Raw genomic sequence first — 24,707 nt, 5'->3', positions numbered from 1 at the left:
AGAGGGTGCCTGAGAAGAAATGCCCTACCTTTGGTCCAGCCAGGGCGAGGGCCTGTGTGGTGGGCAGCGACACAGCAGGTGGCCTCTGTGGGGGCCGAGTCATGTCCTGGGAGACAGGTGGAAAATGTGAGCACTGTCCTTTGGCAGCACTGTGCTCAGATGCCAGAACCTGTCAGGGGTTTATTTTTTTCTAGAACTTGTTAGTAATTAACATTCTACATTTTTAATTCATTATGTTGTTGAGATACCTAGTGAAGCCTTGCTCATCCAGCTGATGGACTAGCAAGAGCTCAGAAGGTAAAGGTGGGCCAGGAGCCAGGGAGAGGGCTGCAGGCAGGGGCCAGGAGAGTTGGCCTTGCTGTTAGGGTGGCTGCTGCTCACGATGGCATCAGCCGCATCATGTGAACATGGGGCGGAGCCAAGGGCTCCCAGATATGGACAGGGCAACACGGCCTCACCTCTTGCTGCTCTGTGCCTGCGGCCACAGAAACTGATGGGGATACTTCTGTCTTTGGAGCCTGTGCTTCTTGCTCACTGGCTGAACTAGTCTATGGAAGGAAAGATAAAGAAAACATTCTTAATATAAAGCAAAACCTACTGGGGCCCAGAATCCAGTCCTTATTCCTGTATCCCGGGGCCTCCTGGCTTATCAGGAGTCTCCACTTCATTTATAGCTGTCCTGCCTTCCCTGAGGACTGCTGCCCTTGGCCTTTTGAGGCTGCAATGGTGACCACATGGGGAGGTGGAGTCTGGTAAGCCACTATTATTACCAAAGGTGAGAGCATCTGGCCTCCCCTCCATCCACTCCCCACCTCCACCTCCCATCCCCAGCCACTTAAGGGTAGGAAACCGGGAAATGTCAATCTTTTGAATTAGCTGTAAGCAATTTTCTGTAGAACTGACCAACTAGACAGATGGTTCTAAACCTCTTTTCAGGGATCAAGAAACAATAAACAGGCCAGGTACAGTGGCGCATGCCTGTAATCCCAGCGGCTTGGGAGGCAGAAGTAGGAGGACTGAAAGTTCAAAGCCAGCTTCAGCAACTTAGCAAGGTCCTAAACAACTCAGTGAGACTCTGTCTTCAATAGTGTGTCTCTGGGTTCAATCCCTAGTACTAAAAAAACAGGCAAACAAACAAAAAAGAAGCAACCAACAGAGGCCCATGGGCCTGCGAGCAGGAGCACAACCTTCCCTGAAAGCAGTCCATCAATCCAGTACCACAAGAGTCCCAAGGCGGCCCACAGGCTTCTCTCCGAAGTCACTCAGAGCAGCCCTGTGGTGATGAGTATCCCTGGAACAGGCATCAATGCTGTCACTGCTGACACTGCCCACACCAATTGTGTGCAAAAGTGCAGCAGCACTGGCCCATGCCTGAGAGCACAGCCCACAGCTGTGTTAGGCCCACATCCCCTGTGCATTTCCAACAGCTGCAGTCAACTGGGCTGCTGAGCGTGAAGCTACACTCAGCTGGGAAGGCAGCGGTGGCACCGCAACTGTGTTGTAGCATTTAAATTTGTGAATGAATCCACAAGGGAAAGACCGGATCAATTAATTATCAGTGTAAGCAAAAAAAAAAAAAAAAAAAAAGTGTAAGCAAACAACCCAAAAGTAAGGCACATCACACAAGCCAGAGACCCATCTGATGAATGAGGAGCAGGAACACCCAGTAATCCAATTTCATCAGCTTGTAGAACTCCACTGGTCTCAGTGCTCAAGCAGTCAGATGGATGCAAGCGCAGGAAGGGAGCATGAGGAGGCAGCCTGCTCTGGGGACAGCCACAGGCACACACTTCCACAACTAGGGGTAAGGGGCAGAGGAGGGCATCCTGGTGTAATGGATAGGGGAACAAAACCATTGCTCCTCATCCAGCAAATGCTGGTGAGAAAATACCTCCAGAGAGCCGTGGCTGGAGAGGCTTCTGGCCACAGCAATGTGCCCAACACGGGGAGGGCAGCAGCTCCCAAAGGCTAGTCCCAGAGTGGGACCGCTCCCAGTCCGGCTGTCTCAGCCCAACTAAGCCTTTTCCTTTACGGTGAGCACTCTTCCTCTCACATCACAGAGGCATTAAGAGGGTGCTGACTACAGGATGGGGCAACAGGAACGACCTGCCTCCTCTTGGACCGTGCTGTCCATGGCTGTGGCTTCTGATGGACGGCACTGGCTGGCGGGACTGGCTGGAAACCTGCCACTGAGATCTGTATTCTGTTCACTAACTTTATGAAAAAGCACTTCTTTCCTCACCACATCCTGTTACCGCTGGCCAATGCCTTGGGTTCTGGAAACTTTGCCCCTTCCTCACCATGATGGGGTCTGGCACCACAGTGACTAGAAAGGGGCTCACACAGCATCAGGCCTGTCAAGACCCAGTGAGCAAGTAATAGCCAAATGTGTTCGCTTCTTAAAAACTGAGGAGAACTCCAGGGAAAAGACATGGATGAAATTTGATAAAAGCACAACATGCTGACAGGCCAAGGGGTCAGGAGTGTGCCATGGTGGTGACGCGCAGTCCCAGGAGGCTGTTGCTCAGGACAGGAGCCACTCCAGCAGACACCTCAGCCTAGTGATGAAATGGGCAGAGTAAGTGGGAGGCGCAGCACCCCCTGTGCAGGATTCTGCCAAGATGTCCAGCCCACGTCATTCCAGAGTGCAGGACATCACAGGGGCAGGAGTGGGGGGCGAGACAGCGACTCTGTCCAAGGTTGACAGACATAGGAGAGCTGCGTCTCAGGGTGACCCATGCCCTCTGGTGGATTCTGAACTGGGAAGGAAACCAACTATCAAGGATGCTGCTGGGACCATAGGGGAATTTGCCATGCAGTTTCACACTGGGCAAAATGTTTCTGAATGATGACACTGATAACACGGAATGGGAAATGCTGAAGTATTTTAGGGGCCACTTTCACACAGTTCAGGGGGAGAAAGTCTGTGTGTAATGGCAAAGGGAGGGAGGGGAGAACCCAGCAGAATGTCTTTGGGGTTGGCACACACTCATGATATACCATTTTTTCCATTTTCTTGATCAAAGTAGTGAAATATGGGCTTAGTGGTAGAGCTCTTGCCTTGCTTGTGTGAGGCACTGGGTTCAAGTCTCAGCACCACATATACATAAATGAATAAAATAAAAGTCCATCAACAACTATATATATATACACACACATAAAATACATATAAAAGTGTAAATAAAAAGTTGGAAAGCCACTACCTAAAGGCACCTCATCTCGAGTCCTTCAATGAGAGCTGCTTTCATTATTCCAGCATTTTGGTTTGTTTCAAGTGGCTGCTAGAAAGGGTCCACCTTAGTGCTTCAGAAATAGAGTGAACAACCTTCCTGCCTTCCTGGAGTGCCACCAGGAACTTGGCACAAGAGGGTGGAGGACAGACTCATTCTGTGCTCTGCGGCTGCTTCCCAAGTAGAAGAGTGGTTACATGACTGGACTTCTGCTGGAGCTGGCCCCATGGCAGGCTGGCTCACTGGTCACCAGCCAAGCTGCTAGGTGCCAATTTGTTCTTGTTTTCCTCTGGTACTGGAGATTAAACCCTGGGGCACTTGACCCCTGAGACACATCCCCAGCCCGTTTTTTGTATTTTATTTAGAGACAGGGTCTCACTGAGCTACTTAGGGCCTCACTAAGTTGCTGAGGCTGGGTTTGAATTCACAGTCCTCCTGCCTTAGCCTCCCAAGCCACTGGGATCACAGACGTGCGCCTCCATGACCAGTACCAATTTGTTCTTATGAGTACAGCCACATGGAAGTCACACAAATGGTAACACAATTGATTATTATATTCTGCAGTATGAGAATTTATCTTTCAAAAAGTTACCCAAAAAGACTACGCAGTCAGAGGCTAGTGCAGATGTCTGCCCTGAAAGCGTGAGCACTTCCTCATCAGCTTGCACTAGGTGTGAGGTGGGAAAGCTCTCTAGGGAGCAGCTCTACTACTGTAAGTGCCTCTAACCTACAGCGTCATCATATCTTAATTTACTGGTATGCTCATGGCCCCCACCAGTAGTCAAATCATAGTCCATTATTTCTGATTTGCCATAAATTTATCTAAATTCACTTAAAAAAAGTACTTGTGGGGAGCCACAATGAATGACCACACCCTTCCAGCCCTAATGCCTCAGATTCTGACCAACCACTGCATTCACTGTGGCTTGGGCGGGGTTTAGCTTGGATAGCAAGGGGTCTTCTTTGAGGGATGTGCCCCTAGGGTTGAGTTACACCCACATGTCCCTTGTAGTCCTGCACCTTCTGCCCTTTTTTGGATAGAACTTTTTAAGAACAAGAGTTCCCCCAATAAAAGCTGACTTCCGAACGTGCTCTCTCTCGTCAGCCTCTCATGAATTTCTCTTGCTCTCCCTTTTGGGGAGCCTGAGGCTGAGAGCAGGGAAGCTTTCCTGAAGCTCGTATGAAGGTAAATTGTGTCTGTGTTTTATTTGGTGTCCCTGCAAATTCACACAAGCAATCTTAAATTCAGCAGCAATTACTCACTCTAAATGTCAGGTCATGTGCAAGAGGTGCAGTGTTGAAATACTCGAAAATGGAATCCTGAAAATCTGGAAGCTTGAGCCCTGTAAGAAAGAAAAAATAGTCCAGGTAAAAAACTTGAAAGACTGATTATACTGTTAAATAAAAACATTCAACACTGACCAGAAGTCAGGTCTCCCTAAATTAACTGATAACTGTGATGTAATAGTAAAAGCACCAGAGAGCTTTCCTCCGAGTGAGCAAGAGGATCAGCACCTTTGTGAGGACACTCTCAGAAGAGCCACCAGATCCCGTGCCACACTGCAACTCAGACTGGAATTAAGTGGTTCTTGCCACTGAGTGAGGACAAGGCAGAGAATCGGAAAAACACCCGGTGCCCACAGTGCGTCATGTGTGATCAAAGCCATGGGTGTCATCAGGAGGGAAAGGGGCTTAAGGAGAGAGAGAAAACTGCTTCAGTGTGAACTCAAATGAGCCAGTCAGATGAATTTAAGAGTGAGACCTGGTGGGTGCGGTGGCCACACTTGCAATCCCAGGAATTTGGGAGCTGAGGTGGGAGGATTCTGAGTTGGAAGCCAGCCTTGGCAGCTTAGTTTTAGAAAGTGTGTGGATCCCTTGAATAGTCCTAACCATGACTCAAAAAGGAACAAGAATGATAACTTAAAACATAAAAAAATAAGAAAAGACTTTTCTTGGCAAAAAAAATCTTTAAGTAAAGTCACAGTAGGAAAAATACCTGCAAGTCACATCATAAATAAAAAAATTTCATCCCCAAGGCATGAAAAGTTTCTGCAGCTTAAATATAACAACCTGAATTTTAAAAATGGCCAGGATAATGCAAATCAGACCTTCAAAAAGCTTGCTCTCACATATTCAGGGTGGCAAAAATCCCCAAGTATAAAGTCGACTTTGAGCTTGGCTGTGGGACAGAGACCCTTCATGATTTGTCAACATCTAGCACAGTGTATGCACATTTTCGCTTTGATCTCTTAGCCCCATTTCTAGAAATCTATCCTTAAAACATACTGACAAAAATATGTAATGTTCAGGGGGCTGTGGAATTGCACAACTATAATCCCAGCCAGGAGGCCAAGGCAGAAGGATCAAAAGTTCAAGGCCAGCTTGGGCAATTTAGCCAGACCCTGTGTCAAAGTAAAAAAGGACTAAGGATATAGCTCAGACGTAAAGTACTTGTGGTTCAATCCCCAGTAACAAAAAAAGAAGAAAGAAAAATAGAAAAAGGTGTGTATATATACACGTACGTACACATATAACATATGTCCATGCATATAATACATACACAAGGTTCTGTGCATGCAGCTCTCACTGAAGCACTATTTATGATAGCAAAAGCTAGGAAATGGCCCAGTGCCCATCAGCACCTGCTGGTACAGCTCACAGTGGGTAGTCCTAAAAGGGCTTAGGATAGTCTCAGTGTCTGTGGCCTAGTGGCTGTGGCCTAGCAGCTGCCCAGCACAGAAAAGTGAGAAGCATGCTGTCTCTCAGGTGGCCAGTGGGTACTAATACCTGACTATGCACATTGGTATTTGCCACATGCTTGTTGTTTAATTAAACAGAAGGGGGGAGATGTTGAGAGCCACAGTTTAGTCAGAATGACGCTTGGCATTTTTACCAGAGTGAATGGTTGAAAGGTGACCTTGCTCTGGGATTAGGGCGGCTCCAGGATTAGGGTGGATCCTGCTGCCTGCTACTTTGGAGTTCCCATTGAGTTCTTTGGGGGGGGGTGTGTGGGGGGTGTGGGGGGTGGGGGGGTGTGTGGGGGGGGTGGGGGGGTGGGGGTGGGTGGGGGTGTTCCCGGGAGAATTGGCGCGTGGAGCCCCGTGGAGGCCATGGAGGCCGTGTGTTCCCGGGAAGTGTGTGTAGAGTGCCGGTGAGAGTTGGGGAATAAAGAGTTGCTGTTTGAACCTACAAGGCTTTGTGGAGGCTCAGTTATTTGTGCCCAGCCAGACTGCGGCAGTTTTCAAGAAGAGGCAAAGGAAGAACAAACCAAATTTGGTCCCCTCTGGTGAAGATGTGTTTAATAGTTCATTTCAAAATTTTGACTTCAGAATGATTCAAGTTCTTTGTATAACTAAAAATCATTTAAAAAGGAAGCAAAGGAAAACAATACCATTCCTAAGAAAAGGCTGATATCTAAATAGTTCAACAAAACTTTTGTGATTTTAATTTACCAGTATCTGCTCTAAATTTTTCTTCCATCTTTTTCTTCAGAATTTCCATTTCTTCTAGTAATTCTCTGTTTTTGGCTTCAGAATCCTTTAGTTTACTAAAATAAAACACAAATGGCTTTAAGTGCACTGGAAAGAGGCTATCCATGCCAGTTCACGGTGTATTTGGGGGAGACAGTGTGCCCAGCACACTCTGGGTCTTTCTACTTAGTACATTAGAGAAGGTACAAATAATTCAAATTGTTAACATCCAAACATGAACTTTAAAAGTGAGGGCTCAGGAAGCCCTAGGTGATTTTTTGACATCCAAATCTGTTTCCAGATGAGCCATACATCCCCTGAGGACATAGAACCTAGACCCCTTGGCTGCCAGACCTACAGAGGCCTTTCCCATGATCAGCTAGATGGTGGATTGCAGGGGAGTGGGGATATGCTGGGGCCCTGGGAGTTCGCGCTTTCATGGAGGGAACAGAGGAAGGTTGCCACAACGCAGCATCTGGCTAGGAGGCAAGCGGGTCAGAGCGGGGATCTATACTTGTTAGTGGGAGACACTGGCAGACACTTCACCTAGTGCACCTGTGCCTCAGGGCATGCAAGGGTCACGTGATTTAATAGGCAAAGTTATCAAACCAGCTCCTGGAATAAAAGAAGTACATTTACTTGGCAGCCATGGCCACATTTCTTCAGCCCCAGGCAGACAGGATTTGGGGCCTGGAATCCTGCCAGCAACTCACACCTCCTTGTGGCAGAGCTGGCCCTGGCCGTCCACCCTAGCATTCATGGTGCTGCAGCCTAAGGCATCCCACATGGTGAAACAGCTCTCCTGCCATGGGCTCTCGGCAAGCACATGCACACCTGCCATGTGAGTGGCAGACTACTTCCAAGTGGGGAAGACCTCACACAGGTGAGCCATCTTCAACCTGTTAGCACAGTAGCTTTAGCTTGAAAAGAAAGGCTCTGAGCTGACAAAATAAACAGAGCCTAGTGCCCCTTAGACACGTGGCCATGAGTCTTGTCACCAGTACGGGGAGACAGGGACCCCTTACTGATGCTGCCCTCTATTCCTTGAGAACACTTGAGTATACCTGCTGCAGCATGGGTACATATGCACATTCACCCAACAGGTTCTTACTGAGCACCCACTAAGTGCCAGAGACCTTTAGACTCCTTGAAACTCTCCCAAATTGGCCTGGTAGACAGCCCTCATGTGCTCCCGAACAATGGCAAGCTCTAGGGCTCCTGCCCCCGAGATGGGGAGAACAAGGGCCTGCCTGGCTCAGGAGTCACACAGGACCCCTGCTCTTGCTGAGAGGAGCACCATGCACAAAGTACCTTTCAAAGGAGAGATTGGCGTCTTTGACCTTCCTCAGTTCTTCCTGGATGAGCTGCTTGGCACGGATCTCCGCCTCAAGGGCAGATTGCAGTTCTAGCCGTGCAGACATGTCCAGTTTCTGGCTACGGCGAACTTTCCAAAGTGGGTCCTTTGACATTGGTGAAGAGATTAAAAACTCATCTTAAGTTATTTATTTGGTAAACAAAATGAATGCAAACAAGTAATTCAACTTTTTCTAAACTTTACTAGTATATTTAAATTTAATCCTCAGATGTTATCAAGGTCCATCAGACCCACTTTTAGTTTTGATGTTTTCTAACTTTAATTCATTTCTTAGAAGTCTCCTAAAAACCAGGACTTAGATGATTTTTAGAAGGAGGACAAAAAACTGATTCTGTGGTGCAACCTGTGGGTCCAGGCAACACCTGCACAAACCCAGGTGCCCAGCAGGGTCTTGGTACCTTTCCCTGCAGCTGGGACCTTCTCTACCCTGTTACTCGGGACCGTGTGGTTACCACTCCTGCCTACAACAAAGGGTTCAATGGTGAGGGAAGGAGGACAGTGGCCTGGAAGCACCAAGCAAAGGGGAGCCAGCCATCTGGGTACCGTCACTCTTCTGTGTTCTTACTGAGCTGCCCAACGTACTACTACCTTCAAGAGCCACAAAAGACATGCTGTCTTGGTGACTTTTTAAAAGTTTTTATCAGAAACAGATGAAAAGTTTTCGTTTTCCACTCAAAGCAGTAATGACAAGAAAAGTACCAGCCAGAAGTGGGTGAGGAGGGACAGATGGCAGCACTCTAGCTAGATGAGTGTGAGAAAGATCATTCATAAAGTAACTACACAGACATATTTTTCAAACTGAACTCAGATGGCCATGAGAAGCACCTGCCCCAGGGACAGGTCAGGCTGCATTGTACCCCCAGGTAGCCCAAAGCCAACTGCACTGCAGGGCTCAAAACACCGAGTGAGTGAACAGAGGATTGAGTCAGTGACAAAGCTGCTGCCTAAAGATCACTCCACAGAGCCTCAATCATCACTTGCTACATGAAGGAAGGAAGCTGATGACACCAAGCAGGCTAGTGTATGCTGGTCACACAAGTCTCTGCATTGGAATTACCCAATAGCACTTCTGCACCACAGTCCTACTTATAATAAAGCAATCTGTGAGTTCTTCAGCAATAAGAATACAGGTTTTAGAAAAAATCCTACCAGTGTTCTTGATCCCAGACTAGAACTCCTCAAAGTCTCGAGCTCTTCAGTCATCTTAGAGGCCAGGGCTTGAAGATAACCCCGGGCATCTTTCTCGTCACTAACCCTGGAGGGACAAGCAGATGTGGCATCTTGGAAGGCAAGACCACTGGTGCAAGGAGCTAAACAAGACAAGCATTTCCCACCTTCCTGAGACATGGTCTCACACCAGCCAGAGCACCAAAGACCCAGGGCCAGCTAGTGCCCTCTGTGAGCAGAGGCCCATGCCACACTCTCTCTCAGGTTCTGCCCAGTCAGTGTGTGGGCTGCCATGAAAGCTCATGCCTGTTTTATCCAGAATGAGAGAGCATGCACAGCCTGACCCAAGCCCTCCAGAAGGCTGGTGTTTCCCACCCTTAGTCCAACTGAGAAGATCACTGGACAGAACTGCTGGCCTAGCCCTAGACCGGCAACACAGCGAGGCCTGAACTTTGACCCTGGGGAACAGTGCAGTTCAAGATAGAAGCAGACAGGCAAGTCAGCTCGGGGGTCTCACAGGTGTTCTGTGGGCTGCATGTCTCTGTGTCTGGCACGTACCACTGAATGATCTCTGCGATCTGAGCTTCCCAGTGTGCCACTGACTCCTTCTTGGCTGCCAGATCCTGCAGCTCATCCTCCAGCTGTCTGTTCTGGGCTGTGAGCTTATCCACAAAGGCACAGAGCTGCAATCAAACAACCCACCCCATCACTTGTTAAGGTGCACCTGTTACTATGGCAGCATGACTGAGACTAGAGGTCCTTCTGGAGGTTTTGAACACTTTTTTTCTTTAGGAGATTTTTCCAAAGTAAGTTCAGGATAGAGCCTTTCTGACAGTTTTTAATTTTTTTCTATTAAAATCTGGCCCTAAAAGTGACTGAGCTGGTGATCTGAGGTAACTACCTTTAACGAGCAAAAGCAGCCCATTTAAAAGACCAAACTTACAAATTTAAAAAAATATATATATATATTTTTTAGTTGTAGTTGGACACAATACCTTTATTTTATTTATTTATTTTTATGTGGTGCTGAGGATCGAACCCAGAGCCTCGCACATGGTAGGCAGGTGTTCTACCATTGAGCCACAACCCCATCCCCCACAAACCTATTACTTCATTTAAAAATCAAAGTATCTGAGAGAGACACTACACTTCCAGAAGACCCCAGCATGGCCCAACAGACTGACAAGCGGTACCACTAGTTACCCTTTCGTTCTCAGCAGTCAGCTTCTTGTTCTCCTCCGACAGTATCGCCCGTTCTCGCTCGTACTTGTCTTTCACAGTGCCTATCGCCTCCTCCATCTCACTGTGCCTGAAGAGGCAGAGAAGCGGTTTCAGATGTTACCAGCTTCGCTCATGCTCACACCCCTTTTCTGGGTTGAGGCGCTGACAAAACTTACCGTTCTCGTTTTGATTTTTCCAATTTGTCTTTCAACATTAAAATTTCTTTCTGCAGAGCCAGCTGGTGACTTTCAGAGTCATGCACCTCCTTCTTTACAGTCTTCACTTCCAGCACGTGGGAGGCCTCCCGGCGGACCAGCTCCTCCTCATAAAACAAGACCTTCTTCTCCAGCTCTGATTTGATTTTGGAAATCTCTTGCTGGTGTTCCAAAGTGGCCCCTGACCCTCGGCCTCCTTGCTTTACCTGTAGATGGAGGTTAAATAAACTGACAAATGCCGGTCCTCCCTTGAGGATGGTGCAGTCCTTCATCCCCATCATGGACAGCACTTGCAAACAGCCCCCTGCCCCATCCCCCGGGGCAGCTGGCATGCCGGGCATGGTCTTGGGTTCTTCTTATGAGCATGGGTAGTCTAGGGGCAGTCTGCCTTGCAGAGGCACCTGCCCAGCTCTACCTGAGCTCTGCAACTCCGTCCTACACTGCTGTGATCTCATGTGGCTCACGCACCCTTCTGGTGACTGGGTGATGCTGAGGTTTCCACTGTCAGCAAGGGTTGGGGGTATTGACAATAGACCAGCACAAGATGACAGCACAAAGTAATGTGACAAAGAATGGGGCACAGCAGGAACGACAAGGGAGGACACCTTTGAATTGGTGATAGAGGAGGATAGCTAATGGGCTCTGGAGGAAGGTGGGAGTAGGGGAATGGAGCAGGGCCTGCTGGGCACAGGAGGGCAGGCCGGGCTGAGGGAGTCCTGCAGGGAACTGCTGGCAATAGCCTGCAAGGAGTGAGGTGTTCTGAGTGAGCTCACTGTGGCTGCTATGTGCCACCCCCTACGGAGGGCTGACAAAGGCACAGTAAGTTGGTACAGTGCACACAGCACACAGCACATTAAGGGCTTTTGCAGAACCATACTTGGCTAATTATAAAACGAGCATGTGAAGCTCTCAGGTGTCAATTCACCACAACTTAATATATGCCACCTAAAACTTGTCCAAAAGGAAAAGAGATACAATGGGTGTTTACAAGTGAAAGTGACCCTAAGGTGCAGCGTTGCCCTCGTTCCCACCCATGTCCTGCCCTGTGTGACAGTGTCCCCAGGCGCCTGGGTGAGGAGCTCTCTTGGCTGAGTGCTACCTTGAGGGCCTCGAGCTCGCTCTCCATCTGCTTGCAGAAACTCTCACTGTGCTCTCGAAGCTTGCGCTCCTTGGAGGCCTCGGCTAGGGCGTCTTCCAGCTGCACTTCCAGCTATGAGAAAGCAAGGTCGGCTTTTCATGAACACAGAACAAGCCCTGCTGCCGTGGTAAGCTCTCACCTGAGGACTCAGGACAGATTTGGTAGGACCTGTACCCATCTCCCCACCACCAAATCCACCCCAAGTCAGGTTGAGAAGCACCTCCAGGGCTTCACTGCAATGCTAGCTGTAAGCCACTGGTAAGAAGCAAGTTTAAATGTAGTCTAGATGGCAAACTTGAGATTGAGTTTTAGGAAAGAATATTTCTGATATGTGGAGAACAATGATCCAATTTTGTGTGTGTGTGCATGTGTGTGTGTGTGTGTGTGTATGCACACGCTAGGGATTAAACCCAGGGATAATTAACCACCAAATCACATTTCTAGCCGTTTTTTTTTTTTTTTTTTTTTTTTTTGACATTTTATTAAGAGACAGAGTCTTGCTGAGTTGCTTAGGGCCTTACTAAGTTGCTGAGGCTGGCTTGGAACTCATGATCCTCCTGCCTCAGCCTCCTGAGCCACTGGGATTATAGGCATGTGCCACCACACCTGGCTTAATTTTTAACGGAAAGTTTCAAACATCCTCAAAGAGAGTAGTGAGAACCAGTTCTGACAGTGGTGCCTTATAAAGACCAATTTGCTTCATCTTATAAGTCTAGCCTGTGTGCCTTAGGTTATTTTAGAGCAAAGCCCAGACACCCATAGTGTCATTTCACCCATAATTCTTCACACCCTCCTGCCCCCCAAACTGGTGATTGAACCCAGGAGCAATGGACCACTGAACTACACCCCTACCACTTTCAATTTTTGAGACAGGGTCTAAGTTGCCCAGTCTGGCCTTGAACTTGGGATCCTCCTGCCTCAGCCTCCCAAGTCACTGAAATTACAGATACTCACCACCATGACTGGCTCACCCATAATTCTTAAATAGGGGTTTCACAAACCTGACTTATAGCTGATTATAACTACAAATATATTTGGGTTGGAAAATAAACTAAGAAGGAAAAAAAAGTAGATATTTTGAGGCTAAATGGCAGAATTTGAACTCTAAAGGAATAAGAGCATGTACTTTCAGGCTTTCCAAGTTCATGGGTTCCTCAAGCAGACTTCAGCAGAATTCAAAACCATAAGCATTGTTTCAAACATGCTACCTGACAGGAGCAGAACACTCAGAAGGTTCAAATAGAGAGACCTTTGGAGGTCCCAGGGCTCTTCCTTTTCTAAGTGCCTGTCCCTTGAAATAGGTGTGAGAACCTAGGTGTTTACTAATATGCCAGCCAGATGCTAAAAAGGCATACAAAAAAGAAACTTTTCATTAAAATGTTATTTATATTAACAAGTAAAATAGGCTTATTGTTGCATTGAAAAAATTCATTTCAATTTCTAACATATGCATAAGAAGGGCTGGAGCCTACTTTAATTTTTAAGGGGTATAGAGGACCTTGCACTGTGGACCTTAGGCAACTGACTGGAGGAAGCGAGACTAATTTGTTTCCCGTCTTCAATGGGCCTCAGGCACAGAGTCACTGAAGTCATGCCAAGCCAAACCACAACATGAATATTATTTTACTTCGATATGGAATTTTTAAAAATTAGCACTACAGGAATTTCTTGTAATAATTTCACAAACGTGGGCTAGGGTTGTAGCTCAGTAGTAGAGTGTTTGGCCTACATGTATGAGCCCCTGGATTTCACCCCTAACACCTCGAAAAGAAAATAATAATTTTACAAGCAAATGTTGAGAGATAAGAACCACAAAACAGCTGGGTGTGGTAGCACATGCCTGCAGTCCCAGTGACTCAGGAGGCCGAGGCAGGAGGATTACAAATTTGAGGTCAGCCTGTGAAACTTAGCAGACCCTGTCTCAAAATAAAAAGGGTTGGAGGTGTAGTTCAGTGGTAGAGCACCCTCTAGGTCCAATTCCCAGTACCACAAAACACACACACAAAAAAACTTTGAAAATAAATATTTGGCAAATCAACTTCACACAAATCTTAAGACCCATTTTAGTGTGATTTATGTAATATGGCCTAGGCTTTCAAAGATGTTTTAAGATCAATCTAAAATCCAATCAATCAATACTGTCTCTTGAAATCTAAGAAATTACCTCTTTCCTGAACTTCTCAGATTTGCGGATCTCCTGCCTCAGGGAGTCGATCTTCTGCATGGCCCCATCCATCTCCTCCTCTTTGTCCCGGAGCTGCCGAGACACCTTCTGTTTCTGGGAGCGGAGCTCTGCCATGCGCTCATTGAGGTCTGAGAACTCCTGTAGGGCCCGCTTTCGCTGCTGATGGGCATCTTTGAGTTCTTTGGTCTGGGATTTCAATCTTTCTGAAGCTTCAATCAATTGCTGATCAGAAAGAATGACAGATGTTTTATGTCAGCTTAGTAAAGATTTGGAAGGCTGAAATTCAGTTTCTACTGTGTTAAAGAGAGTGACTGCAGATGCTGGTCATAGATCCAAGAACCCACCTTCTTGGAAAAAGACTTTCTTCCTCACATGCAGCCTTGAAGTCCCCTGGCTTGGGGGCTGAGCACCAATTCCAGACCAGGAAAGACCCTGCACTGTATGGAGCAGCCTGCTGGGGGCACCTGGTCCCATTAACCCACCTCTCTGACTCATCTACAGTCACACAGAAGGATGCAGCAGGACCTGTGCACTCGATCTAGCACTGAGTCGCAAGCAGACCAACAGAACGATACCTGGCACAGGACAGCCCACACACCAGGGACCCCAGGAGGTCTTCAACTGTCTCGGGGAGGCTCACCCTTAGGAAAGTGCAAAATCATCAAGACCTCTCACACAGAAGCACACCATGCTACCTTGTGGAAGTCCTCCTTCTCCTGCCTCGCCAGTCGGTACTGCTTTTCTAGACCCTTTAGCCGGTGTGTGGAGTCCTCGTGCTCTTGGCGAAGTGTCACTGTGTCCTCCAGCTGCCGTTCGAGCCTATTTGAATCTGAGCAGAAAAGAAATAAATTGTGTGTCTTTGTATGAAGTGATTTGTCAGCTGACTTTTTTTTTTTTTTTAAAGAGAGAGTGGGAGAAAGAGAGAGTGGGGGAGGGAGAAAGAGAGAGAGAGAATTTTTAAATATTTATTTTTTTTTAGTTCTCGGCGGCCACCACATCTTTGTTTGTATGTGGTGCTGAGGATCGAACCCGGGCCGCACGCATGCCAGGCGAGCACGCTACCGCTTGAGCCACATCCCCAGCCCTGTCAGCTGACTTATTAACAACTCAAAACATCTCTCTCATTCAGACTTCTTTTCCTTTTACGTGTATCATAAGTGATCTGAGCTGTAGGGAACAGGCTCACTACATTTCATTCCAACCACTCTCTCTCCAGGGACTGTAAGCCTTGGACCCATACGCCCACCTGTCCCTATAAACCATGTAACTCAGCACAACACCTTATTTTTTCAGGGAGCGTAAAGGTTTCAGTGACTAATTAACTCAACCCAAGCCTTTTTCTGGATCAGGATGGTAGGGTTGACAGGAGATTGACATGACCTGGAGTTGTAAGTGGCCAACAGAGCTTGTCCATGTGGAGTTAAGAGTCAAAGCTTAAAAGTCATCTGAATCTGGGTGCAGTGGTTCACGCCTGTATTCCCAGCAGCTCGGGAAGGGAGGGGTGTGCTGAGGCAGGAGGATCGCAAGTTCAAAGCCAGCCTCAGCAACAGTGAGGTGCTAAGCAACTCAGTGAGACCCTGTCTCTAAATAAAATTCAAGGCAGGGCCACCAATGTGAGAGGCCACATAATTGTCAGAGCTACACAGAGGAAAAGCAAGAGTTTATGGAGAAAACACATGCTACTACACTATTATCAGAACTACTACTCTATTATCAGAACCAAACAAGGTGGAAAATAATTTTAAAACTGACAATTTTAATACTGACAAAATGCTAGAACTCTAAATAGAGAACTTTCTTCCTGCCTTTCCACCTTATTTAAAGGATTCAGAAATTTTCCTTTTAAAAGATTAATGACAGGGCTGGGTATGGTTCTGTGGTAGAGCACTTGACTACATGAGTGAGTCCTGGGTTCTGTCACCAGCACCACTAAAGAAATAGATCCGTACAGAAGACAGATTAACACTTAAGAACAGAGGCTGAGCAGCTGCTTCTGGGAACATTTACCTGCCATTTTGTTCCTCAGATGCTCAATTTCTTCATTTAGCCTTTTGATTTCCTTGTCTCGGTTGGAGTTGCCCAGGGCCCGTGTGGCAGCATGAAGGGACTGCACGGTCTGTGTGGACTCTGAGGGAGACACGGTGTAAGTGCAATAGGATACGGGAGGCAGCGCTGCAGCCCAAAGGCCGCCCTGCCACTCACCCTGCAGCTTCCGGCTCAGCTCCAGCTTTTCCTGTTCCAGTCTTCGTATCCTCCTCTCATAAGCTTCAACTTGCAAGCTGTTCTCCAAGTCCCGCTGCACATCCTCATCTTTGGTTAATGTGTTAGATTGCATCACGCTCTTCAGAGAGCCACGGTCAGAAAAGCAGCTGTGAAATTGAGCACAGGCCTTCTCATCTACTGAGAGCTGAAGTGACTACACTGGCACTTAAACACTTACTAGGGTGAAAGTCTTTTAGAAGTGGCACACAAAATACCTGTGAAAAGATTTTTATTGTGTATGGAGCGAAAGTTAGGCAAGAGCCCTCTTTCCTGCAGAGGACTGGGTGGTGGGAGGGAACCTGAGAAGCCTCTGCACACCCACCTCACTCTCACCCAGAGCACCAACACAGCATTCTGCCTAAGGAGCAGGACTAGAGGTGGCAGGGCTCCCTGGTTTCTGACAGGTTGCCACAACTGAGCCATCTGGGATAGCTATCCAACCCTTCAGGGTTCACATTCTTGACCTGGCAAACTAAATGGCCTTTGTGGAGCTCTGGCTGGCATGGCTGAGCCACTCACTGAGGACCAGCCAACTGGTGGACACACTGGATATTCATGCAAGCACCATCCCCTGCCCAGATGGAGGCTGTAGATGGTTCTCTCACCCAGTCCAATTCTTGGACTGGTGTACACGTTATTTAGTTCTAACTAGCTCATTAGGAGACACCATATCACACAAAAAACTTGTTTGAGTTCCTATGCTGAGTCTGATAAAGGCACAAGGGAACACACATGTATTACAGAATGTAAAACTGATGAGTGTTTCTGCAGAGGGCTCTGATAGAGCTGGGCATGCCAGGCCTGCGGGTGTCTCTCCAGGGAGGAAAGTCCTGGGTCCATGCCACTAAATTGAGTATTGGCATATAGACCTGGGACCTGCAAGTGTGACAAGAACTTAGTGACCTGGGACGCACTGGACAGGCCAAGAGTCTTTGGCTTGGGCCACTAAATGCATTCCCTTGCATAGCGGTAGCAGCTGTTACTCTGGTTCTCGCTCTGGCCCTTCACACCTCAAGATTGTCCATGAGGGCTGGGGATGTGGCTCAAGCAGTAGCGCGCTCGCCTGGCATGCGTGCGGCCTGGGTTCGATCCTCAGCACCACATACAAACAAAGATGTTGTATTCGCTGAAAACTAAGAAATAAATATTAAAAAAATTCTCTCTCTCTCTCTCCAAAAAAAAAAAAAAGATTGTCCATGAGCTTGGGCAGTGGTCTCTTTCCTGAGGACCCTCATCATCTCAGCTGCCAGCTCCCAGAAAATGCCAGAAATCCAGGTCTGGGAGCTTCCTTCTGGAAGGGGAGTTCATTCGTCTCATCTCACCTTCCTTTCTTCATGGCCCCAGTTTCTTTTCTTTCCTTTCCATCTTTTAGAACCAGGAATTGAATGCAGGGGCACTTAGCCACTGAGCCACATCCCCAGCCCCTTTTTTGTGTTTTATTAGAGACAGGGTCTCACTGAGTTGCTTAGGGCCTGCGACCCCCTGCCTACTTCCTTTAAAATCTGGTGGAAAACCTCAGGCAACACAATTTCATGGGTGCCAACGGACAAAGACACCAGCCTTGGCAGCTGTGGCACTGCACATGGGTGGGTGCATCTGGCACTGTAGATTTTACCTTGAGACATGGAATGTATTTTAGCCCCACTGATGGAAGGAAACTATGGAGCTGGGCTTCAATCCTTATAAAAGCAAGCAGAGTGTTCTAAAAGAAGATGACTCTCAGTTGGGCAGAAGTGCAAATTCAACTGTAGCCACTGATTTTGACATCTGAACACACTCTGCCAGCACTGAGGGCTGATTGGGCAGGGGTCACCCGACTACCACCTGTGGACCCAATCTCACCCACAGTTTGTTCTTGTGCTGTCCATGAGCCAAAATGGCATTCACATTTTTTAAAGGATTGTAAAAGAATACACACAACAGAGACCCTCAAAACTTAAATTATAGTCCTGTGTTGACTAATGATGGGACACATTCTGAGAACTGCAATATTAGGCTACTCCATTACTACGCAAACATCAGAGTGAGCTCACTCAAGCACAAGAGTACATGGCAGCCAGGTGCAGTGGCGCACACCTGAAATCACAGTGGCTCGGGAGGCTGAGCCAGGAGGATTGTGAGTTCAACCAGCTTCAGCAAAAGCAAGGCACTAAGCATCTCAGTGAGACCCTGCCTCTAAATAAAATACAAAATAGGGATGGGGATGTGGCTCAATGGTTGAGTGCCCCTGAGTTCTATCCCCAGTACCATTAAAAAAAAAAAAAAAAAAAAAAAAAAAACCAGGGCTCAAGAAGAGAGGCAGCTAAGAGGTGCAATGGACACAGCTGGGCAAGGCTGCTACAGGGCAGCAACAGACTGTTTTACAGTGAGTTTCTTTTTCATGAGCAGGAAAGCACGCCACAATAGGTCCCAGCGTGGTACAGGAAACAGCATGTCTCAACAACTGCGGGACTCTGAGCAGTGATGTGCTGTACTTTACATGACTAGTAGCATAGATGGTGTCACTACAAAATAGGTGACCTTAGCAGGCTGTAACATCACAAGGGAAAGAAGTGTTCCACTCATTGTAATCTTACAGCAACAGCACAGCTTATGGGGATCTGGCACTAACCAAAAAGTCTTTATGTGGCACTTGACTATTTACTGTCTTGCCCTTCAGAGAAATTCAGCCAACTTTGACATACACCTGCAGTGACCAAGCATGCATCTCTAAAGGACAAAGAGCCCTATGTCTCCCTTGATCACGGCCCCCCAGCCCTCTCAGCACAACCATGCCCAGCACAGAAGCACCCCCAGACCATGTGCCTCTCCAGGGAAGGTGCTGCAGGGGAAAGGCAAACCCAGACACACCTTTCTGTTGTGAATGTGAAGCCAATGAAGGGCAAATGCAATCCAGAGAAGCCGGTGTGAGAGCCGGGAGGTAATATTTCCTGCATAAGAACACAAACAATAGGAATGAAATCTATATCCAAACACCCAGAGGAAAAGATGTGATGCTACTGTGAGCTAGAGGCGCCAGGCCACAAGTAGCTTACAGAATGCCCACCCATGGTGCCGCCTGCAGGCCACTCGCACTTCTCACTTCTGGCTCTATCCACTGAATGCACAGCACAGTTAAGAGGATAAACGCACCCACATGACGCCAGCTTGGATCAGCCAGTAACTGCCAAAGCTTCTAAAGTCACAGAATCCACTACTGAGCATGACTGTGTGCAGAGAACAGCAGTGGACACGTCAGCCCTCTGGGGACATGAGGAATGGCTGGGATTCTCAAGATTTTGGTCTCAAACAGAAAGGAGTTCTATAATTCAAAGGCAGACTATTTTCAATGGGTTTACGACAACTCTATTTTTCAGATAGAGGCTCTTTCTTTAATTAAAGTATCTGGGGAATTCAGTGTGCAAAGAGGTTTCTGCAGTCTAGGAACAAGTCTCTGATCAATGGTGTCACTCTTTGCAGCCTCCATGGGGTCTGAAGTTCAGCCCCTCTTTGAATGTGGCACCATCTGAGCCAGTGCTGAGCACAAGCACAGAATTCCTCCTGAGGCCACAAGGGGTACTTCAACAATCTTCCCTGGCTGCTCCTGCTCAGCAGTTCCCTAGAGTCAAGATCACTAATCGTTAAGAGGTCAAGAAGGATGAGACATATGTAGCAAATAATACTATTTTAGTATGAGGAATTCTCAAAGAATAACAAAAATTTTTCCTTCACTTGGTTTCCTCTACCATCAAATAAGTCACATATAAAAAGGTCTATGAGACAAAAATAATATTATAAGACATGAGAAAATCTCCCAGGGTGGAAGTATTGGACTGTGTGTCAAAGTGGCTCTGCCAGACCAGACCAGAGTACGAGTGAGCCCACAGCCAGAACCACAGTGGAAACCACAACTTAGCTCTCAGTGCAAAGACTCAGAACCTATTTCCGTTGCCATCACTCTGAATCCTTGGTACAACGAATGTAAATGCAAACCCTGAAAGACTTAAGTGTGCTCTCGGCCAGAAGCCAGGCTGGCTCACCGCTGGTGGGCCGTGGGTTGTGCTCCTGGTGAGTCTTAAGTCTTCAGACCTACAAAGTAGAAACTGGGCTGCACTGAGGCATGAGCACAGCAGTGCATGTGACTGCTCTGAAAAGGTACAAAGTATGATGAAAATAAAAGCAGGGGTTTCTGAAGAGTTCCAAACAAAAGAGCTGGATCCTACTCAAACTGAGTGATTCATCATCATCTTTTAACAGGGACACTGAGAGCCAAGCCAAAGGCTGGAGTAAAAGGCACCCTTTCTTTGGACATTGCCAAATATTTAAAAAACAATCCATGTGGTTCTTCAATGTACTATCTTGCTACAGCAGTTCCCTCGGGTCAAGATCACCAATTGCAAGAGGTCAAGAAGGATCAGACATGCAGCAAATGATACTATTTTAGTATGAGGAATGCTCAAGGAATAACAAAAAGCAGCACCTTGGCCTAATGCTGAGGTGTAATCACCTTGACACTTACAGCGTTTCTCAGCACATCGTCATCCACGTCGAAGTTGGATGTGTCAGAAGGGCTGCTCACATCAGGAATGTAAGGTGCTTCTAGGTTTCGTATATTTTCCCAGTTTAGACCTTCAAAAAACGCATGTTTCTTAAAGTCCTCTATTCCATTCTGCCCTAGCCGACGCTCTCTGCTGCAGATCAATCTCTGAATGAGGTCTTTCGCTTCTTCAGAGACATCCGTGACGTGGGAAGGGAACTGAAATCGCTCCTGGGTGGAGACAAAAAAACAGCTGACAAATGGACACCGTCAGAAACATCCAAGCTGTACAGACAGTATGAAGACGAAGCAGCTCCGAAACCACGTCCTTGTGATTTCATGGTAACTAACCATAAACCAAAGTCAGAGAATTTTAATTCTAGAAAGGCAAATGGAAAGAGAAAACTTTAGTCCCTCTGGTTTTATTTATACTTGGTTTGATTCTACACTGCAAATAAATTACAACAGTGATAAATTTTTGCCTATCAAAGCAGCAAAGAATGCTGTGTGGAATGTAAACACGCACAGCTTTCTTAGAGGGTATCTGCTGGCATCTAATGTAAGTCCACGTCCAAAAAGTTATTCTATGAACAGTCACAAAGAGGAAACAACACAACCCTGACTACATTTGCGCTAGACCAAGAAAATGGCAAAATGCCCACCCAAAGGACTCGTTAAAAAAATACAGTACACACACCCCACAAGAAGGCCAACGGAGAACCAGACACGTGAAGAGGACACCTGATTGTCTGTTCAGACACACTCACCAGGCCACATACCCCATGGGACAGAGCAGGCCTGGATGCAGAGCCCCCACAGGCTGTCTGCGTCTCCCTTCTGCTGTCTACACAGAAGGACCACCATCACTGACTTCACGGGTGGCAGTGAGGATCAAGCCAACGAGTGTACAGGGAGTGCCTGGCCTGGCCCTGCAGGCGTCACCACTAGTAACAGCAGCTGTCAGGTAGGAGCGGGTGGAGGGCTTTCACCTTCTATACACAAGTGAAGTCTGCAGGAAAGTGGTGATTGGTAACTCTTAAATGAAAGACATGATTCTACTCTGGGGAAAAATTTTTTATAAGTACAGCTTTCGCTTTAATTTAGAGTTAAATATAAAATCATTTACTGCTGTCCTGATAATTTGCTCCCCACATGGGCAGTTAGTGGGAGACCTCAACTACAGGACAGGTCAGCATACAACTGGAGGTTCTGGGACTTGTGTGCAGAACACGTGTGCAAGTGTGTGTGGACAGCAGGCAGGAATGCAGAATGCTACCAGCATGCTGGCGGAAAGGACACACATGACACTGCAACGACATATGGCTAAGAGAAAACAAGAGAAAATGGCAGAAAAGGAAATAACACAAGAGAAAACAAGAAAGACCAAGGAAGGCAACACTGAACAGAAAAATTAGTCTCTGGGAGAGGGAAAAGAAGAAAAGGGAAAAAACGGGATAAGAAAGGACCATGGACCTGCCTTCCCCAGGGAGATGAGTGGCCATTTGTAAGGCCGGGTCCATGTGCTCCCACAGCCTCCCCAGCAGCGCCAGGCTCCTCACTTCTGATACCGCCACACAGACACTGCAGGTTTCCACAGAAGCCACCCACACTTCTGATACCGCCACACAGACACTGCAGGTTTCCACAGAAGCCACCCACATATCTGGGCAGTGCTTTTGAGGCTTCCCTTCCTCTGCCCACCAGATCCATCTAGCAACCCTCTCCGTCCCCTCCTGCCCCAAGGGTGTGGTCCTACCTCCCTCTAGGCCTATACCATATGCTAAGAAAATACAGGGCACGGGAATGGAGTCTTACCTCATGGTTCATGATTTTCCCATAGGTCTCTACAAGTGACTCTGCATAAAATGGTGTTTCTCCATAAAGCATCTCGTACATGCAGACGCCCAGGGACCACCAGTCACATTCAGGCCCGTATTTGCCCATGCCATCCTCCATGGCCTGCAGGATCTCGGGTGAAATGTAGTCAGGTGTGCCCACGGCCACAGAGGACTGAACCTGTGGGGAAGAGTGAAGGAAAACCTAGAGTGCTCCGATGGCCTGTTTCTAACCACTCTCTAACATCTAGCCCAACAGGAAACAAAATAATCATGGAAGAAAAGCAGGGAGTGATCAGGATATACAAGGCTAATGATTCAAAATTCAATAAATACTCTCTTGTAGTACTGAACACTGAGCAGTTCCCAGAGTGATGAGGCCCTGCATGCATGGTTTCCCAAGGCTGAACACCCTCCCCAGCCCCAAGTGAGAACCTCTCCAAGTCCCCATGGGTAGAGTCCCTACACTCTCCATCCTTGTCCCAGGGCTGGACTCTGACTTTCCATCAATAGACTTGTTAAGGGGGCTCTTGTTATAACAGGGAGTCAGGCGAGGATTCGCCTGGATGCTGTATTCCTAACAAGCCCTCAGGGTGCCAAGAATGCCCATCTGCAGACCACCTGTGGTCTCCTAGATGGAAGACAAGTTGGTCCAGGCATTAGCTGGGTGCTCAGGCATTCCCTGCTCAGGGAACTGGGAGGTAAACACTCCCCCAAAAGGAAGAGAACAATTCCCTGCTGTCAACATTAGAAGGTTGTGATTGAATATAGTGCCATGTCTCCCAAATGCATTGATCAGCAAAGACCAATAATCACAGGAAAGCAAGAGGTGGCTGGGTACAGGGAGAAAAGACCACTAGAGACTGCAGGTCTCTATAACTGAGGCTCAGACAGGAACCGGGGCTCCCTGGAAACAACAGCTCGGGCACAAGCAGGGCCAGGGTTGGCAGTGAAGAGCCTGCTAGTCTGCAGGAACAGCAAGGATTCTGCATGTCATGTCACTAGTCACTTTTCTGCATAATGCCTTTCCCAGGCCATAGGAATCCCAAATGTGAGTAGTGGACTGCTGAGTATGTTGGTGGTAACCCAAGGTCAAACACCCACTGTGATGAGGAGATGGGTAGACAAGAAGGGCAACCAAGGCCAGTGCTACAGTCACTGAGACTGAGTTCGAGGACAATTCTTACCTACCACCTGATTGATTTGTGGTCAATACTTAAAAACAAGAGAGACTGGCTTTTGGGAAAGAGAGATAATTCGAGGCCAGGCATAGAGGTGCACGCCTGTAATCCCAGTGGCCTGGGAGGCTGAGGCAGGAGGATTGCAAGCTCAAAGCCAGCTCCAGCAACTTAGTGAGGCCCTAAATGATTCACCAAGACCCTGTCGCTAAATAAAACACAAAAAAGAGCTGGAGATGTGGCTCAGTGGTTAAATGTCCCTGGGTTTAATCCCCAGTACCAAAAGAAAGAGTGCACTGCAAGTAAAGCATGACCTGCTGGTGAGGTCTTGTTGCTGCATGAAAACCAACTCATAGAAAAGGACCAGACTGCTGGCTTTTGAGAATATTTCATATGACACTTATAAGTGTAGGTTTTCAAGGAGAAAAGACTTCCAAACATACACATAAAGCTGCAACCATGGCCATAGGAGAGGGCACATTTGAGCCCTGCTGTGGTGAGAGCGGAACTGGAGTAAAGTAGTCACCAGCTGTGATTCTGGCCTGACCTGAGATGAGGCCAAGCCAGGAAACAGCCTTCTCTGGGGCAGAAGTGGTACTGGCCCTCTTGGCATTCTTCACAGCAACAGCCCTGTTTCTAGGTCTGCAGCACCCATGAGAGAAAGCCCCTGATGGGCAGGAAGACCTGCCCAAACAAAGGGGGAAGGCAGTAACATGGTGGGGTCTGCCCACCAGGCCAGGTTCTTCAAGGCAGGACCAGGAGCTGTCTTGCTTGCTGCAGGGTTGGCAGGCTGGCAGTAGCCCAGAAGTCTGAGGGATTGACAACTTCTCTGGTGGCACACACATGACTTTCCTCAATGTAAAACAATAAAGTTTTTTTTTTCCAATTGCCCAAATAGAAAATGTTCAATTATGT

The 24,707-nt window shown here is 47.6% G+C and overlaps 1 protein-coding gene across 1 annotated transcript in view; it reads right to left on the bottom strand.

Moving 5' to 3' along the window:
- Cdc42bpb (CDC42 binding protein kinase beta) overlaps positions 1 to 24,707 on the bottom strand; it is an 89,910-nt gene that overhangs the window by 17,386 nt on the left and 47,817 nt on the right. The window contains exons 7-23 of the mRNA XM_076849588.2: positions 22,595 to 22,795; positions 20,762 to 21,010; positions 19,114 to 19,193; positions 16,204 to 16,370; positions 16,009 to 16,128; positions 14,697 to 14,830; positions 13,981 to 14,223; positions 11,778 to 11,888; positions 10,640 to 10,884; positions 10,446 to 10,551; positions 9,801 to 9,925; positions 9,225 to 9,330; positions 8,012 to 8,160; positions 6,683 to 6,777; positions 4,494 to 4,573; positions 459 to 548; positions 29 to 106 (exon numbers count right to left, since the gene is read on the bottom strand). Of these exons, the coding sequence (XP_076705703.1) occupies positions 29 to 106; positions 459 to 548; positions 4,494 to 4,573; positions 6,683 to 6,777; positions 8,012 to 8,160; positions 9,225 to 9,330; positions 9,801 to 9,925; positions 10,446 to 10,551; positions 10,640 to 10,884; positions 11,778 to 11,888; positions 13,981 to 14,223; positions 14,697 to 14,830; positions 16,009 to 16,128; positions 16,204 to 16,370; positions 19,114 to 19,193; positions 20,762 to 21,010; positions 22,595 to 22,795 (2,379 nt within the window). The remainder of the gene's footprint in view (positions 1 to 28; positions 107 to 458; positions 549 to 4,493; positions 4,574 to 6,682; positions 6,778 to 8,011; positions 8,161 to 9,224; positions 9,331 to 9,800; positions 9,926 to 10,445; positions 10,552 to 10,639; positions 10,885 to 11,777; positions 11,889 to 13,980; positions 14,224 to 14,696; positions 14,831 to 16,008; positions 16,129 to 16,203; positions 16,371 to 19,113; positions 19,194 to 20,761; positions 21,011 to 22,594; positions 22,796 to 24,707) is intronic.

This window comes from Callospermophilus lateralis, chromosome 3 (genome assembly GCF_048772815.1).
Source record: "Callospermophilus lateralis isolate mCalLat2 chromosome 3, mCalLat2.hap1, whole genome shotgun sequence".
NCBI classification, from domain to species: Eukaryota; Metazoa; Chordata; class Mammalia; order Rodentia; family Sciuridae; genus Callospermophilus; species Callospermophilus lateralis.
The sequence above is the reverse complement of the archived record's forward strand: the minus strand, read 5'-3'. Positions and strand labels throughout refer to the sequence as shown.